We start from the raw sequence: 17,418 nt of genomic DNA, 5'->3' as shown, positions 1-17,418 counted from the left end.
GCAGGCCACAAGAATAATTCCTGCTGTTTAGTTGGAATGGGACTTTAAGATTAATTTAGGTCAAAGGTGAGTATCAGGAGAGAGACAGTAATTTTTATTTTGTGTCTTTTTTTTTTTTTTTTTTTTTTTTCATGGATTTAGCACAGATTCCACTGAGATACAAACTATTTACCAAACAGTTGCCAAATAAATCTCCAGGTGAGACATGCTGAAACTCTATAGCCCTAATGTTTCCATTCACGTCAGTGAGGTGTGTGGTGTGCTGGCCATCTGTTATATAATCCTGAATAGGATCTGAAATCCTTACACCAAGGACCTGATTTTTTTATACCATTGCTTTTATGAAGGTGTGCCATAAAACTGGCCATGTGCTGGCAACCTGTGCAACTGGACCCCTTTAAATCTGTGCAAAAGTGATGACATTCCAAGCACCTCAGCATCCCTTAAAATTAAAACAGCTAATTGCATTAAAGTCTGTGTGTTGAAGAGATTGTACTCTCGCTTAGGGTTTGTTTTCCCCTTCCCCATCTGCAAGGTCCCTGATGGGATCCACATCTGTGAGAGCAGCAGCGCACACGACAGACTGCCTCACGATTGGCAAGCCAGCTGGAAGGAACGCTGAGACCCACAAGGAGTGCTGGACCCGCAGGGCTCTCAGCTTGTGAGAACAGCCAGCTAATTAAAGTCTACACAAATGAGATCTCTTTCTAGCTGAAGTACAGATAAATAAATAAATGCCTGCCTGTTGTTGGAGAGAACTGAATAAAGACGAAAATATTTGTGTCATGTTTGTCCAGTGATGTCTCTTTGATTGTGGAAGGGGGGCTGCCAGCAGGCCTGGTGAATGTGTGCAAATGTCCAGTTCCTGATTTATTTTCAGTCTGCTGTTTTAATAGGAGGGCTTCAGGAAAGGTAATGAAGAGTATGTTTTTATATATTTTTCAATAATTATTTAAAGTTTTAAAAGTCTCAGTGTGTATTTTTAGCACATCTTCCTAGCTACTGCTTCCTTGTCACTGGCAAGCTCTGCCTCTGCCTCTGTGCCAATGCTCCACAGGCTGATGTCACCAAAGGGGCTCTATGCTTTGTTTGCAGACCAGTGGTATGGTATATGATACTAATGCATTCTTTCAGTTCTCCTGTTAACAAATATCATTTTAACCTCCCCATCTTTAATAGTGCCAATAAGAAAAGAAGTAGAGCCACTTAAAACATCAGTATGAGGTCAATTTATTTCCTTTAAACTTCCTATGGGCCACTTTATTTTTCAGTCTATTAGACTAAACCTAGGTTAAAATCATATTTAAGGAGTTTGCCTAACACGTTTTTAGGAGTCAGTTTAATTTCAGTCATGTGTAGACCATTGAAATTATTTGTATTTAAATTGAAGCACTTGCTAAAATGCTTTGTTTAAATGGGCCTTTGAAGATATCTAATTTTGTAAGAAGGAGCAATTGCATTTCTCAGCTAAGCCTCGTTTTAAAGTCTTTGAAAATTTAAGTCCTCAAATAGAAATTTGAGTGTCTCTAGGCACCCATTCTGAGAAGATGTGGCTGCTGAGTTAGGTCTCTATTTTCACATCTCCCATTCTCACAGATAAGAGCAGTGACTGCAAGACTGTAAAGAAACCATCAGGCTGCTAAAGAAAGCTGCAGTGCTGTGCAGTCAGTAGCCTTAACCTAACATCTGCTTAAAAGTGTAACCTCACTATTTAATGTGCAAAAAATGAAAAAAAAAGTAGCTGTTTAATAATCTGTTGAAAATCTAGAACTAACCTTTTTGTGATTGTACTCTTTACATGTTTTAATGATTCATTCCTGATCATAGAAATTACAAATATTAAACATATTTAAATTGCAATTCCTTTCAGAAAATGCTGTGGAGTGGGAGAATAAGTATGAAATTGGATGTCTGTTCTGGGAAAACAAACAAACACAGCAGAATGAGTAGAGAGAACATGTTTTTCTGCTTATTTTACAAGCAGACTGTAAAGGAAACAAGTCTCTCATTACATGTGTATAAAAATAGGCTTTGAGACTGACTTCTCCAGGCATGAGAACTTCTAGCATTTCCCCGTTACCTTGATCCACATCTGCTCATTTGTTCAAAAATGAACCAAAGGTAAGTTTTTACTGGGATGTCGTGCAGAGTTTAGCACAGGAATAGCACGTATATAAACACGTCCTGACCATGAAACAAGGGCAGCAGTATCTTAGCAAACTGCATAAAATCACTCAGTGCTGACTTCTTTTGTCAAGAGGAAACAAAAACAGTCCAAAAACTGATTAATGCATTCTTCAATTCTGGTCAAAGCTCAGAAGAAATACTTGCATGGATGAAAAGAGGGAGCTGGGGTTGATTAAAGGAAGCAAGGGCAAAGAATCTCATGGTAGATGGGATGTGCAAGCTCTCAGAATTATTTAGTGAAAAATATGCCAAGTTCAGACTTTTTCTAAGTCATCTGACCTTAGTCTGTTGTGGAAGAAATTAAAAGTTGTTATGTTCAAATGAACTCAGTATACTGGCCAGATTTTAAGTCTGCTGATTGCCTTTTCCCTGGCTCGGTACTCAGCAAATATCCAAACTTCTGCACCTTTAGCTACTCTTGCTCCAGTCATCAGCTGTGTTCTGCAGTGTCAGATGAAAGAAGTAATTCCAAAGTAGTCGTATTTACACTTTAATTTGTAAAGTGGATTGGCACCATGATTGTGGGCATTTAAAAACCTTGCAAACACTGATAAGAAGTGATAGTGTTAGTTACATGAGGTACAGCCTGCAATCTATGTAATATATAGATTGAAGAAGAGAATGAAATACTGCAGCTCTTTCAGCATCTGAATGATGTGAGCCTGATAAAGTTTTAGTTTTGAATATTTTTCACTTAAGTTCTAATAGGAGGACGTGAGGAAATGCTCAGTTTGGCTTTAAGTTTGAAGGGCCACCATTACATTCTGGCTTCCTCTGAAGACAGGAGAATCCTGAAGATGAGTTTGTGTAGTTGTTGCGCACCACAGGATAAAAGTTTTGGGTGAAATGCAGTCCATCTCAAACGCCTGTGTAGCTTCATCCATCTAGATGTAAGATGAAGCAGTTTTCCTAAAGTCCATGCCTAAATTCTGTAGGTAGCTGATAGGTGCTTTGGAAGGCTTTCCTGGTGAGATCCTGCCTCCTATACTTCTGGCATCCAAGGTGGGTGGCTACAAGTTCCTTTGGGGATCCCAGAGACTCTGCCCTCACCCCATTAGCTGCACAGACAAGTGCAGGACAAGTACTTGAAACAGAGCACAAAGGCAGAGTCACTGCCTCAAGTGAGCTACCTCCAATCAAATGCTCTTATGAAACAGCAACCATTATTCACACTGACATTTTATTTTGTCCATACATTACCATAAGGATTTCTCCCTTTTAGAACAAAACTGGGGAGGGTTTCAACAGAGGGATGTTTGTAAAATTGAGGAATTCTGCCCATAACAAAGGCAACTACAGACTTAGGTTCCTCTAGTACCTGCTGGTTAAGGGTCCCTGAGAACACATCTCTGGCCTGCAGAGGGCATATAGCTCCTCAGTTTTCCCTGCCAAAATGTGTGTGGAATAGGGAGAAACTGTTGGGAGCATACTTCAAAGTATTCTCGCATGCACATTGCTGCACTTGATGGATCAAGGATCTCTCCAGTAATGTGAGGTTACCAAAAGTGTAATTTCAGTGGAAGAATTTGGACTCTTCCCAAGCATCCACGTATCCATCCACCAAAGTAAATAGATCCTTTACACAGGGAACACTGAAGCCTCTCCAGGACATATGTCCAGCAGGAACGTGCTGTGGGTACTCGTGCTTCTTAAAAATCATCTGTTTTCATTTGTGTCTCCATTTCCAGAGCTCCCAACACAGTGGCTCCTCTACCTCATTAGCATCCACCAAAGTTTGCAGCTCTATGGATGAAAATGATGGCCCTGCAGAAGGTAACATTTGGAGGCTGACATTTCAAAGCAGTCAGTGTAGTGATAACAGCAGCTGTGTAGGAAATGAGTCATTCTTCCTGCCAGAGAAGGTGGGAGCATTGCAGGCTGGATAATTTTCCATGAGGAAGCTCCTCAGCCTTAGCAAAACCAGTTAGGTTCACTCTGGATCACAGTTGATCTGGACATCACTCTTCAGAGGTATTTTTATTGCAGAATACTTGAGGTTTTATTTTTGCAAGCAACACAGTGCTGGCTGGCCTACTCCAGTATTTTTGTCTCATCTGCCATGGTACTAAAGAACACACTGCAGTCCTGGGTCTTTACTCAGAAGTGGATAGTCTGACTCCATGCCAAGGCTTTGAGCAAGTTGTCTAAGGGACAGGGTCTGCTTGAACACTGCCAGCTCACATGTACATCTCAGTACGTGCTCCTGTTGGAGAATAACTCTTCATGAATTCGTGAATTCAGACAAACTCCAGCCTCCTTGTATCCTAGCATTCACTTTTAATACCAAATTGGAACAAAGGACAGGGAAATACAGTTAAATGCACTGTCTGTAAGAGTGTAAACACAAATCACATTTCTGAGAGGCTTTTTGTTATTTTTTTTTTACATTACCATATTTATTTAGTAATTTGTATCAGCTGCAGTTTACAGTCAGCTTTTAGAGGCATATTAGTATTTGTAACACTATTTCAAATACATTTAAAAGTAATAGTACAAGAATGAGCACTAAAGCACATTAAACTACAAGCTTCTTGTATGCTTAGACACTGTGTAATGCAATTTTACCTAAACATCTGGTACCCAGGTTGCAAGTGAGGTAGTATTATTGAGAACATTTGTTTAAAAACTAAATATTTAATATTGGGGGATGGGGAGAACTAGCACTTAGCACATGAGGAGTTTTATGGATGTCTCAGTTTACAGGATGTAATAAAATAAGTGCTTGAGTGTTGGACTTCTTTGGTACATATATTTAATCATGCTGTGTCAAGGAGTTCCAGCCCTTTTCTGAGGCTGGTCTGCGCTTGTGCAGATCACAGAGGCCTTTTCCTAATTAAAAAAATGCAATTTTGGTTTTGTCTTGGGGCATATTGAAATGGCAACTATATAACACTCAAATGGTGGTATGTTTGAGCCCCCAGAAGTCTTATTTTTCATTACTGTATCTGCATGAAACCTGTTGAGTATATACAATGTCAGCAGCATGGTTTCACTGTACAGTAAGTGAGATACTGACTGAATGGTTTCCAGGCTCCTAAACCATGGACTTAAAATGCATGTTATGTGCAACATCTGTGTTTCCTTCACTAACAATAAAAATGTACTAATGATTCTTTCAGAAGTGTTGGAGGAAGGTTTCCAGGTTCCAGCATCGATAGCAGAGCGATATAAAGTTGGAAGGACTATAGGAGACGGAAATTTTGCTATTGTGAAGGAGTGTATAGAAAGGTGAGGAGGATAATATGCTTATTACTGTAAAAAATAACCATTAATGTCATGCTTTTTCCAGATCATATCTTTATTTGGAGAATACAGAAATGTAGTAAGGTAATGTCTCAATACCAGATGGAGAAACTAATGTACTTTTAAATTAAAAAGAAGAGTGAGTTCAAGAGGCAATCTATGAATTCTTTGTGGGGTTTATACGGTTTTTTTCTGCTACACTCCACATGATTTTATCAGTTCTTTGTGTTAAATCTTTCTTGTTGCACTGAAATAACATCTTTTCTTGCAGTATGTTCTTGCAATTCTCCTTTTACATTAGATCAGTGGAACATTTCACATGTAGGACCATGTAAAGAATTCAGGAAGTTCTCTGTTTGGTGTGTAGTGGCAAAGGTCAGCACAAAGAGGTAATTTTGGATCTATCTATTCTGACACTGAGGTGTAGTCTCTTCCATATTGATTTTTAATTTAATGGATATCTAACTCCTGCTTTCCTGCTTTGTGCCATTATATTTGCTCCTTCCAATTTTATGAACATCACTGCAGACACCAAAATCTAACATCTTCAGTAACCTTTACTGTTAAGAGGTGAAAACAGTCATTGATTTGAGATGTCTACTCCAGATTAGAGAAGTCACAAGTCACCTCAAGTGTCAGTGTTGCTGAAAATGTCCAGGCTGACTATTTCATGGCTCTGTTTCTAAACCTGTTCAGGCTTGAACTGGCTCTACCCTACCTTAAGAGTGTGAAAAATAGGGAACCAAGCAGAAAGGCTCTAAGCAGAACTATGATTGCCTTTTGGTGGTATTGTTAAAAATAGGAGACTATAGGATATAACAGACAGAAGGTATTTCACCTATATGTGAAACAACTGTAGGATTGCTCATGTTAGATTGTAGCAGTGCAAGCAAAGCAAAAAGCTGCTGGAGCTGGAGATGTCCAAAAGAGAGAACAATAGAGATGTCTAGGTTTGAGAATGACATTTCATCAGTTATGTTTTCTATCCCCTATTACCATATCCTGGAGAAGAGACTCTTTCAGAAGACCATAATCTCACCTTTGGGCTCAAAGAAAAAAATTCTCTTTAGCTTGTAAGAATATGTTATAAACCCTGGAGATTGAGATTAAATCTCCTGACAGACAATGATAAATTAGCTTGGCTGGTTTTAAACTAGTCTCCTTGGAAAAAAAACAGGTTCACCTCTGCATCCAAAAGTGCAACTTGGAGATGATGAAGACAGCTGTTGGGGTAAGAGTGGATTTTGAATCAGCTGACAATGTGCTTGTGGGACATGACCAAAGCTCTTTAGTGTTCTGCCAGAGTGAGGTCTTGGTGGAGCTGGTCATGCAGAGGGCAATAGCTGTTCAGATCAAACCTCGGGGTCTGAACACTCAACTGTTTCCTTCAAACCTAAAGGAAGCAAAGCAAAGCAGTATGAAAGAAAGAAAGCAATGTAAAACCCTATGGAGGGGCATGACTGATGAAATAAATGGGTGAAAACACATGACTAAGAAAAAAGGCAGCTTAAGGTAAAGTGAATAGTGTCTGGGAAAGGCAGATTAGAAGCTAAAATAAAAAAAAAAAGTTGTGGTTTTAATAAACTCATTCAGCTGAAAAAGCAATTTGTGCTGACAGACAGTACAAATGTGCTAGTGTGCGTGTCACAATTCTTTCCCAAACTGAGAGAAAATACATGAACAAAATTAAATATAGCTCCCATTGCCCCTAAAAATAATGCTTGTTACAATATCCTTGAGAGCTTGAATGAAAACTGTTTCCTGTCCTCTTGTCTATCCCACTGGTCCCAGAAGTTTCCAGTAACATGGTGTGTCTAATGTGCTCAAATAGCATGATTGCCCAGGTATTCCCAGATATTGAGTCCTGTGGTCTCTAAGCTATATCATTCCATAGATCCCTAATATATCAGAGAGCTACTATTTTGGGAGATCTTGAAAATTAAAGTGGAGATATTTCTGTTAGATTCAGTTTACCCTTGGCAGCATACCCTTGCCATCACAAGTGTGGAAGAAGAAATTAAAGACTCAGAGGGCAAATTAAACCTTCTTTTGAAACTCCTTCAAAAATATTATTTTCAGTCTTTTTAAGTCTCTTTCACCACCTCACTTCAAAGTCTGATATGTCCATCATTTGCAGAGCCAGAATTTATGGGGTGATACTTGGGACAGAGGGCTTTTCCATATTCTTGTGAAGTACAATTCCTGTGTGCACTAGACTTCAAAGGAATAGCACCATAAGGTGTTAAACAAGTAAGAATGGGTCCTGCTATGCAAATTCACCGGACACATGGATACTCCTTCTGCCTGGCTGTGAGCTCAGTCTGTGAGCACTGGTTAATACAGGGTTGTGAGCACTTCAATACATTCACAGGCCTTTTCCTCTGACAATGAACAGTCCAAATAGAAACCAAAAACCATCTCCAAAATTTTCACATGAGGACTTCTAAATCACATTTTGAGCACCTATGAACGCACAGGAACACACTACTAAATATATTTAATTCATGCACAAATACAACAAAGATAGATTTTTTTCCTCCAGTGCAGTCTAAATCTCTGTGAAGTTTGCAAAAGTTTAAAAGAGCCAGGGAACACGGCACCAAGCCCTGTTATGAGCTAGAGATCCAGCTCTGTGGTTGGTAGTGCAGTGGGTCCAAACCCCTGTCCAGCCATAACATGTTGCCTTCTTTTTGTGGTCCCTTTTTATTGTTTGGGGTGAGCAGTAGGTAAGAGGTGAGGTGCCTGTTCCACGTTACTTTCTGACATGGCCATGCATATTTCTTGGTGGTGTGCAAGTTGCAGTGCTGCTGACAGCCCACGGTTCTGCAGCTTTTCAGGGGAAAGGATTTACATTATCTTAGCTTTAATTTTCTTTTTACCAAAACAAAGAGCAGTCAGAGTTGTCATCTGCTTGTTACATATCTGCTCTGTCGTACGCACAATTTGTCCTGCGGTGTTTTTATATGTGTTCATTTTTAACTTTCAGATCCTTCCAAATTCTGACATTTCCTCACTAGCTCAGATTTCCCAGTGTCCTGGAGTACATGGAGTCTCCCATGGCCAACAAAAACCATCAATTTCCTTTCTCATGACAGAAAGGAAGCATTCCTAGGGCAACCAAGCAGCTTGAAAGAGACTGCTATTGAAAAGGCTATATTTTGTCTGAGTTTGAACCCCAGATATCTTAATTTCTAATATTTCTTGTTTAACTTCCTCCTTCTAGTCTCAAAAATAGTGTCCAAATCTCTTCCTGTCCCCTCACTGAGCTTGGACTGTAGCCTCTGAAGAGCAGCACTGGAAAGGGGCACCCCACATGGAATGCAGCATTTACCCCTGTGTGGGGGAGTACAGATAAGAGAATTTTTTAATTTTTATCTGCAGAAATCTGAAACAGACATGCTGCAATTTTCCCCCCAATTCACAAACGTTTTTATCCTCTGTGATTTTTTTTAATTGATGTCTAATAGAGGTTGTTTTAGCTCATTGCCTGGGAACATAAACAGAATGAATATTTTGGTGGTAATTTTGCTTTTTATTGAATTGCACATTTTTCCTTAAATTAAAAATTAGCAGTACATCATTGTCAGAGATGCTCTCCATGTTTTAATAATGTTTTTTAATATGTTTTAATATGGCCCGGTTGCTTTCCAGATACAGTGCTTTCAGTATATTACTCAATTTGTATGTCCTTTTTGACAGACTGAGAACACTTTTAGACACCTTAATGTCTCTGTTGAAGATACTCTGTATGAGTTTAATGTATCAGTTTAACTATTGTGTTTTGTGAAATGAAGAAAGAAAAAATTTCCCTGTATTCTTGAAAGGCTATATTTTTTCTTCATTTTGAACAAAACTCGCCTAAAGGCAATGTAATAGACATTTGTAACTTGTTTAGGTTTGCATTACAAAATGAAAATATTTCAGCAAGATTTTTTTCTTAAATTATCCATTTTCCACTTAATCTTATAGTGAAACTGTGGCTTATAAGCAGAGCTTCTTTTCATCCTTACAGCCATTTTTTGGTTTTGTAACTTTAAGAAATGGAAGTTGATACTGTTAACTTGTCTGCAAGCTAATTTTTCTATGTTAGCATTTTAGATAATAGATAAGTACATATATGGAGTAGTGATAAATATTATAAGCATTCAAAACAACACAGTAGTTAAAAGGAAATGTGTTATCATCCTGAATTTATTTCTCTTATTATCTCCTGAACCTTCCACATTCTGCATAAAAGCCAATATACTTAGCTCTGCTAAATGTCATATAATTACTGAAAACTTGAAAAATTATTCCAAGGACTGACTTTCTTATCACAGCAGTTGTGACTGTAGATATGCAAACAAATGACTTTTAATATTAAGTAAAAAGTAAGTAAGCATTTTCCATGGGTTGTAATTTTTTTGTAGAATAGAAAACAAAACTTTGTTTTGAAAATATTTGAACCTAGGAACACTGTATGGTATTTTTACATAAAAATGAAAAAGCAATAACAATTCTCAGTATGAAATGAAAGAAAAAGTGAAGTTTTTTTTTTGTTCTGCTTTGAAAACACTGAAATGCTTCAATTTTAAAACAAATAAGTTTTATGTTTTTTTCTCAGGCATGCATATTTAATAACTTTGGCTCAAATTCACAGTACTAGTCAAATCAATTTTTTTTCTTGAAAAACATTAGTATTTTACTAGAACTCTTCACTACTCTTATGGTACTCATATAACAAATATAAACTCAACTGAGAAAAATATTCAATGTAATTGAATGTACATTTTTTTTTTCTCTTTCCTCAGATCAACTGCTAGAGAATATGCTCTGAAAATAATCAAGAAAAGTAAATGTAGAGGAAAAGTAAGTACAAAAAATTATGAGACCAAAGGATTTTTTTTCCCAATAAATATTTTGTGAGAGATCATTTTGAGAAGCTGTTGGTATTTGTGTCCTTCCTAACGAATGTTAGAATCTCTTTGGTTGAAGTCTTTGTCTGCCCTCTGGAGACTCTTGAGTATTAGGAGGAAAGGCTGTTCTAGACCTGTGTGATGATTCTCCAGCTGGTTGGTTCTGTGTGACTCCTTTCTCTTTACCCATGTAATTATGTCCTCTAATTTTCATAATTCCAGGTGTTATAGAAAGCAGAAAATAATACAAATAGTTATAACAACACTGGTCACCATGTGTAAGACATAGGTCAATTAAATTGATACCAATTTTATGCCAAGTGGCAACTTTTAAAATCAGTGACTAAAGGTTCTGTGAGAAGATTATATCATGTTAAATCTAAAGATTCTGCATCAGAGAAAATTTAAAAAGCTTCCATTTTTCTCTGCATCAGAAACACATCTTTTCCTCCATTTCTTTTTCTGTGTTCCCCCCATCTTTCAGTTACTACATTGATTTTCTAGATGTGTTCCTTCTCTATTGCTGGAGGCAACATCTGTCAGTTTTTTCAAGAACCCCAGAGAATCCATGAAGCTCCCCAGAGAATCCATGCAGCTCCCAATTCTCTCTGCTTTTTCCACTGTGAATTTTTTTTCCACTAACTCATATTCATTGAAGATTTTTTTGTGTGTCAGGAGCACATGATCCAGAATGAGGTATCTATTTTAAGACGAGTCAAGCATCCCAATATTGTACTCCTGATCGAGGAGATGGACATGCCAACTGAGTTGTACCTTGTCATGGAGCTTGTAAAGGTGAGTGTTTTGGAGTCAAGCTGCTAGTTGTATCAACCATATTGAAAATAATTGAAAAATTCCATTCCCACTTAGGCTTGCTAAAAAACATGGAATCACAGAATAATGTGGAACAGAAGGGGTCTCTGAAAGTGATCTAGCATCCTACTGAAAGATGTGTAACCCACTGTCAGATTTTGTTTTATTAGCTTTCAGATGTTTCAGATATTTGTCTAATTTTCTATAAGCCACACTTGGAAATGTTGTGTTGACAGTACTTTGTACCACCAGGTTTGTTTGCTTCCCCAAAAGAAGACTCATTAAAAAGTTATAATCTGCCTTGAGGTGAATTGAAAATTTACCCAGTCCAAATAGCCATAAATACCAGCCTTCAAAATACAAAAAGGTGAAAGGGTTTCATTAGTTTTATTAATTTGTGTTAAATCTAAACAATATTAGATGTGTTTTTTCTCTATTGATTTACATTAACACAGTGTCAAACTTGACTCCTCGATAGCAATCTAAATTTAAGCTGAAGGAAGGGGAAAGCGAAGAAGAAAAACCTGCTATTTAAAGCATGGTTCTATTCTAAAAAGTAAATTTGTGAATGCAGTAATTTATATTTTGGACCCTATTTATTTCTCCGCAGTGATTTAGAGAAAGTGCTTTTTTGGGAAACAGGGTTGTTAATCTACTTTGCTCTGGTTGTAGATGGAGGTTAGAGGGTGCTTTTAATGTAGGCACCTCACTGAGGTGTCAAATAGGGCAATTGCAGGTCGAGTGTTTCTTAATTACCCTCTCAATCTCTGGTCTGGAATACAAGAGCAAGCAGAATGAGAAGGTTTTTTGTTTGTTCCATTATCCCCCCTGCTCTGTGGCAGGACCAGTGACACAAGCCATGTTCCCAGTCCAAAGCTGGAAGGCTCAGTGTGGATCATGGGGGGAAGCCCACAGATTTTCCCTGTCCTCGTGGCAGTCTGGGAAAGGCTTGTTGTCTATGAGAAGGCTCAGGCCATGCCCCACATCTTAGGAGATGGCCCTTGTCCTCCTAGGTTTGTGCCTGACAGATGCCCTACTTGGCTTAAGTAGTGCTGTGGAGCTCATGGTCCCCCTAACCCCACTGTCCACCACCTCCAAGCTCTCAGGAAACACACCTGGAGATGCTGTTAGCAAGGAGCTGATACATTTCCTCTGATGAAAAAGTTAAATCCTAAGACAAAAGAAAAGTACTGGCGCTCTTTCATGCCATGAGTCCCTTTGTGTAACCAGTCCCAGAATAATTTCCCTACTACCTTGACAATCACAGCCCTCTCTCACTCTTAGGTGTGCAGTGTGCAATAGCACAGCTTGAGATCAGATACCATTAGCCATCTAACACTATTTTAATCATAATTACTGCTCTGTTCTATTCTAAGTGAGCTCACTATGAGATTCATGCTGCTGTTGGTTTTCCTCAGTGTCTGTGAGAGTTTGTTCAAAGGTACCTCAATCCCCTTGCACAGCACTGTAATCACATGGAGCCGCAGCTTTAGCCTGCATTGACAAATCCTTCATCTTGGCCCCATGAGGTGTGCTAAGAACTAAAAGCTGTGCCTTGTCTAACCTGCCAAGATGTAAGCACAGGGCTGGTTTTATGGGTGAAACCTGCTGTGCTATTCATGATTGAAAAATGTGTAAACTATAGTGTCCAATGGATTTTTAATTGAAGTCCTTCTCAGCTAAATGAGAGAGGAGGGGACCAAAAACTCCTAGAAAATAACTAGCCTAAAAGATGAGTATAAAAAAACCATGCATTGTATTCACTTTCTGGAAAAGTCTATTTTCTTGTGCACTTTCCTCTTTACTCTTTAAGATTGCTGCACATATTCTTTTTAGCTATATTATGGAAGAGCTCTATAGAAATTTCTGTACTTCTCATATCCTAGAGACCACTGTTCTAATAGTCTTTACTTTTATGTAGAATAATAGAAGAAATGTAGAAGATATATCCTGATTTGGAGAAGTCAGCTTTGTTTCTCTGAAGCAAACATCTATTTCTTAATATATAGTTGTAAGAAAAGTCTTGTTGCACTCTCTGGGTACTAGGGAAGGCATTTGTTAATTCACCAATTGCTGACTGTTACCATTTCATAGAGTGCACTGTTAGAATTGATTAACCATCTGTTATTGACTGACTTTTGAAGACCTGACTTTAAATCAAGACAGGAAAGAGAGGCAAGGAGAAAAGGCCTGATAGTGCAGAGCCCGGTTTCAGTTAATACCACCCTGCATTAATTGGCAGTAACATGTTTGACATAAGTGACTGCTGCAAATCCCACCCTCACCTCATGGCAGATAGGCCATTCATTGCTTTGCAAAGTGTAAGAAAAAGCACTTCATAAATACAAATATAAACACATTGCAAGTGGTGCTTGTAAAAGGAAGCAAAGACCTGGTTTCTGGCACACTGCCTTTTTACACAGAGAAACAAAATTGTTATTCAAACCTAACAGGGGTTTGACCAATTTAAGAAGCCAGATTTATTGCTGAGTTTCCTTTACTGCTCCAGGATATGATTTCACTTTTGCAGAAGAAAAAGAGAGATCATATCATTTACATAACAAGGTAATAAATAAATAATTGGTTACTGTGGTTCCGAGTACACTTCCTCATGTGCACAGATGATAAAAACTGCATTCAGATGTTGCTGGTCCTGTTTTACTCCAGAACAGGGGATTTAAAACTGAAATGTCATCCTGAACTCACCCCTGGAGCCTGAATAAATGATAGTGACCTGCTGTGTGAATCGGCTTAGCAGAACCTTGCAGGTTAAAGTGCTCTTTGGGGAGAGGAAAATCTGAAAACTATTCTGCCTGATATAGCTGTCAGCTCTGTTAACTCTTTCCAGGATATCACCTCTCTTTTAACCACAGAAAATCCTGCAGACTAAACATATGCTCTCTTTTCTAAGCAGGATACCTAGTGAGAAACTTTACCCACTACAGTGGATGCTTAAATGGAAAAAAATTATTCTGCTTCAGATTGGCTTGACTGTTAAATTGCTCTGCAGCCTCTATCTTTTTCTGAGTTTGTGTTTCTCCTGTGCATGAACATTTGTTCCTTTTCTTCTGACTTCAAGCCAAAATTTTTCTTTCTGTTTTGAAGGCTCAGCTTCTTTCATTCTTGCTCCTCATATCTCAGCTCGGACTATTTTCTTTGTTTGGAGGCAGATGCTTTGCTGATGTTATTGACACTTCTTCTGAGCATCTGGAACATATTAGATAAGACCAAAGATCTGTCTAATCCACTGCCTCATGTTAAAAAGCAGCTGGTACAGAGGTTTCACAGGAAGGAGCTTAGGGAAGATAGATTATTTATCTCACATACTTTGCCACATGCTGATATCTAATACTTAGGGATCAGATAATGCCATGAAGTACATGGTATTGTACTTTTGCCAAATATTTGGCCTCATTCTCTCTAATCCTCTATCTGGTTTAGTTTGGCCTTTTGTTCTTTCTTTTCCTTGACACTATGTATCTTGATGTGTCTTGAACAGTCACCAGCCACGGCAAGAAATTCGATGTGGTCCAGATTTCACAATCGTGGGCTGTAAGCAATTTCCAAAGAGCTGGGATTTTGCATCTACAGTGGGAATAAACCTGCCCTGGCATACTTCAGCTGCACCTCAACAATACAAAAATTTTAATAATTTGTTAGGTTTTTTATGACAAGTAAAGTCTGTTTTATCAGGTTTGAGTCTTTGGTGGTTCTCTTTTCCTATCTTTTTCTCTATAGGCATGATTCTTGAAAAAAAAAAATTTTCTTACCCCCCCCCACCCCATTCTTTCTCTGGAAAGTAGAAAAAGTGTTTACTCTGGAGTTGAGCCTTAAAAAAACACAGAAAATATCTTGAAGCTGTTGATAAAATTGTGAGCTGGCAAAGCTGGAACTCCTCTGTTGCCTTCAGAAAATACATGCTTTTTCTTTTAAATGCAGTCCACTGTGATTTTTTTTTTTTTTTTTTTTTTTTTACGTTTTGACTGCAGCAGGGAATTTTTGCCTTTTATTTTTTTTTCAGTGGTATCCTTTTTTTTCTTTTTTTTTTTTTTTTTTTTGTCAACAACTCAATGAGTAGAATCTCTCAAAAGATCACTGATTTTTCCTAAAATCTGTCAAGCAGCCCTTCTTAATCTCATCTTTAAAATTTCTTTTCCATCTTTGTCCAAGTACTTCCATGTTCCTTCTCCCCACTTACCAGCTTATCTCTGGAAATACAGTCATGGCTGCCTCAGAAACTGGTGAAGATCATTTCAACTTTGAGGACTTCCACTTAGTTTTCCTTCTTTTCTTCTTTCCTTCTTTCTCTCTTGTTTTCTTGTTTTTCTTTCACTGACAGCAGCTTTTACCTGAATTAGGCAGCATGATAGGCTGGAAATGGCACAAGTGACCACCTGTGTCTCCCAGTATGATTGCCTGACACACATGCTGTAAAGTTCTTCTATTAACTGCAAGAGTTACACTACCAAAAACTTCACATCTTGTGTAGAGAAAGTGGTTTCTAAAATCCTTGTTTTCAAAGTTTTATAAGATGGAAACAGACTTTTAAAATACAATAGCAGTGAGGACAGGTAACTTTGAGTTCTGAGTTTTACTTAGAGTTTCTTCATCTGTCTGGGGTTCAGTAAGGCATTGGGCAAAAATTTGATGTCAATCTGTTTGGGATTATTATAAAGAGTGCCAAGGGTTGGTAAATGACATCATGACAGGCAAGTATGTTGTCTTGCCAGAAATTTTTAGCAAGCTCTAAACACACAGGTTGGCAAGCGCTGGACATGTGACAAAAGCAGCAGTAGGTGGGAATGGTTTGCAGTAGAAACTCCAGCCTCTTGGCTGACCAACTCAGCCATGGCAAATGGTTCTGAGTTATTGATCTGTTTACCTGCCATTATGGGGGATGTCATCACTGTACCCATAGTTATGTTCCTTGATCTTCTCTAAATTTTTCCGTCATTTCACAAACAATGTTGCTCATATCCCATGGTCATTTTGCTCCAGGGAGGAGATCTCTTTGATGCTATTACTTCCACCAACAAATACACAGAGCGGGATGCCAGTGGGATGCTTTACAATCTGGCCAGTGCCATCAAATATCTTCACAGCCTCAACATTGTCCACAGGGATATCAAGCCGGAGAATCTACTGGTAAGTGAAGATCATCTTTCAGTGTTGCTGATAACTTGGGAGTGTGTGAGAAAAGGTCTGCACTGCCTTCTTCCACATGCCTGCCAAGTTTATTTCAGTCACTGATCTTTTCATTTTAACCTTTGCATTGTAAAGCTCTCCTAAGAATACCAGCTGTCACAGGAAGTACAATAATATAAGGTGGTATGTCTAGATTGTTCCATGGGACACAACAGCCGACTTATTCCTGGGATCACTAGAAGTAAGCTTCTAGCAAACTGCAGGATAATTTCAAGCTTCTCATAAATATAAGTGTTCTTTCCTTAGCAGACTATTCTGTACTTTTGTCCCTGCCTAAATAATCAGCAACCCTTTAGCTTTACAAGTATGGTGCATGTAAATGCTGTGCCCTAATAATGTCTGCATCAGAGCAAAGCCATGAAGAGACTTCATCGTCCTTCCCCTACTGCATCTTGAAATAATCCTACAGGACTTTTTATTAAGCCACTTTCACAAACAGACAATCCAAATCTTTACTTTTCTGACTAAATTTGTATGAGCCTTATCCACTGAAGACAGTGGAAAATATACCCTGGCAATTAGTCTTTCTGCCAAGAATTTTGCACACTTGAATGCAGCAGTTGCAACCTCCACATAGTTTTACTTGTCCTGAGAAATTAGCTTCTCCGGATTATTTCACTGTTCTGAGTTCACAAATTTGCTGACACGTTCCAATATGAAGATGTCCTAATTCTCCATAAATCCTGCAACTGTAAAACAATGTTCATAGAATCATGGAATATCAGTTCTCTCAGCTGTGTGCTCTCAGCCATGACTTAATTAATTTAGTCCTGCTTGACAATGGAGAGGTTTTATGGGAAAATTGACTCCAGCAGATATTACTAAACTTAGAGGCAGTGGGATTTTTACAGTTGAAGTTCCTCTAGTGGCAGGTTCAGGTTGAGGAAGTAACCTGCCCTCATTTTCCAGAAACTGCTGAAAACACTCTGGGTGGAAATTTCACTAGACACTAATGACTGATACACCTTTCTTGGCCCTTTTGCTCCATTTTAATTTCTGGTGCTGGTGTTGATAGGTGGTTACATAGTGATGTTGTAGCAATCCCATGCCAGGATTCATTAATGCTGTTCCTGAA

General features: G+C 38.4%; 1 protein-coding gene across 4 annotated transcripts in view; it reads left to right on the top strand.

Annotated features, from left to right (window-relative positions):
• The window catches only part of DCLK1 (doublecortin like kinase 1), a 224,244-nt gene that overhangs the window by 173,619 nt on the left and 33,207 nt on the right, over positions 1-17,418 (top strand). For all 4 annotated transcript variants that reach the window (XM_056497829.1, XM_056497838.1, XM_056497855.1 and 1 more), the window contains 5 exons: positions 3,876-3,960; positions 5,307-5,415; positions 10,221-10,278; positions 11,001-11,120; positions 16,137-16,283. In XM_056497829.1, coding sequence (XP_056353804.1) covers positions 3,876-3,960; positions 5,307-5,415; positions 10,221-10,278; positions 11,001-11,120; positions 16,137-16,283 — 519 coding nt within the window. The remainder of the gene's footprint in view (positions 1-3,875; positions 3,961-5,306; positions 5,416-10,220; positions 10,279-11,000; positions 11,121-16,136; positions 16,284-17,418) is intronic.

Source organism: Oenanthe melanoleuca, chromosome 1, assembly GCF_029582105.1.
Source record: "Oenanthe melanoleuca isolate GR-GAL-2019-014 chromosome 1, OMel1.0, whole genome shotgun sequence".
Lineage (NCBI taxonomy): Eukaryota > Metazoa > Chordata > Aves > Passeriformes > Muscicapidae > Oenanthe > Oenanthe melanoleuca.
Note: the sequence above shows the minus strand (reverse complement) of the source record. Positions and strands in the feature narration are given on the sequence as shown.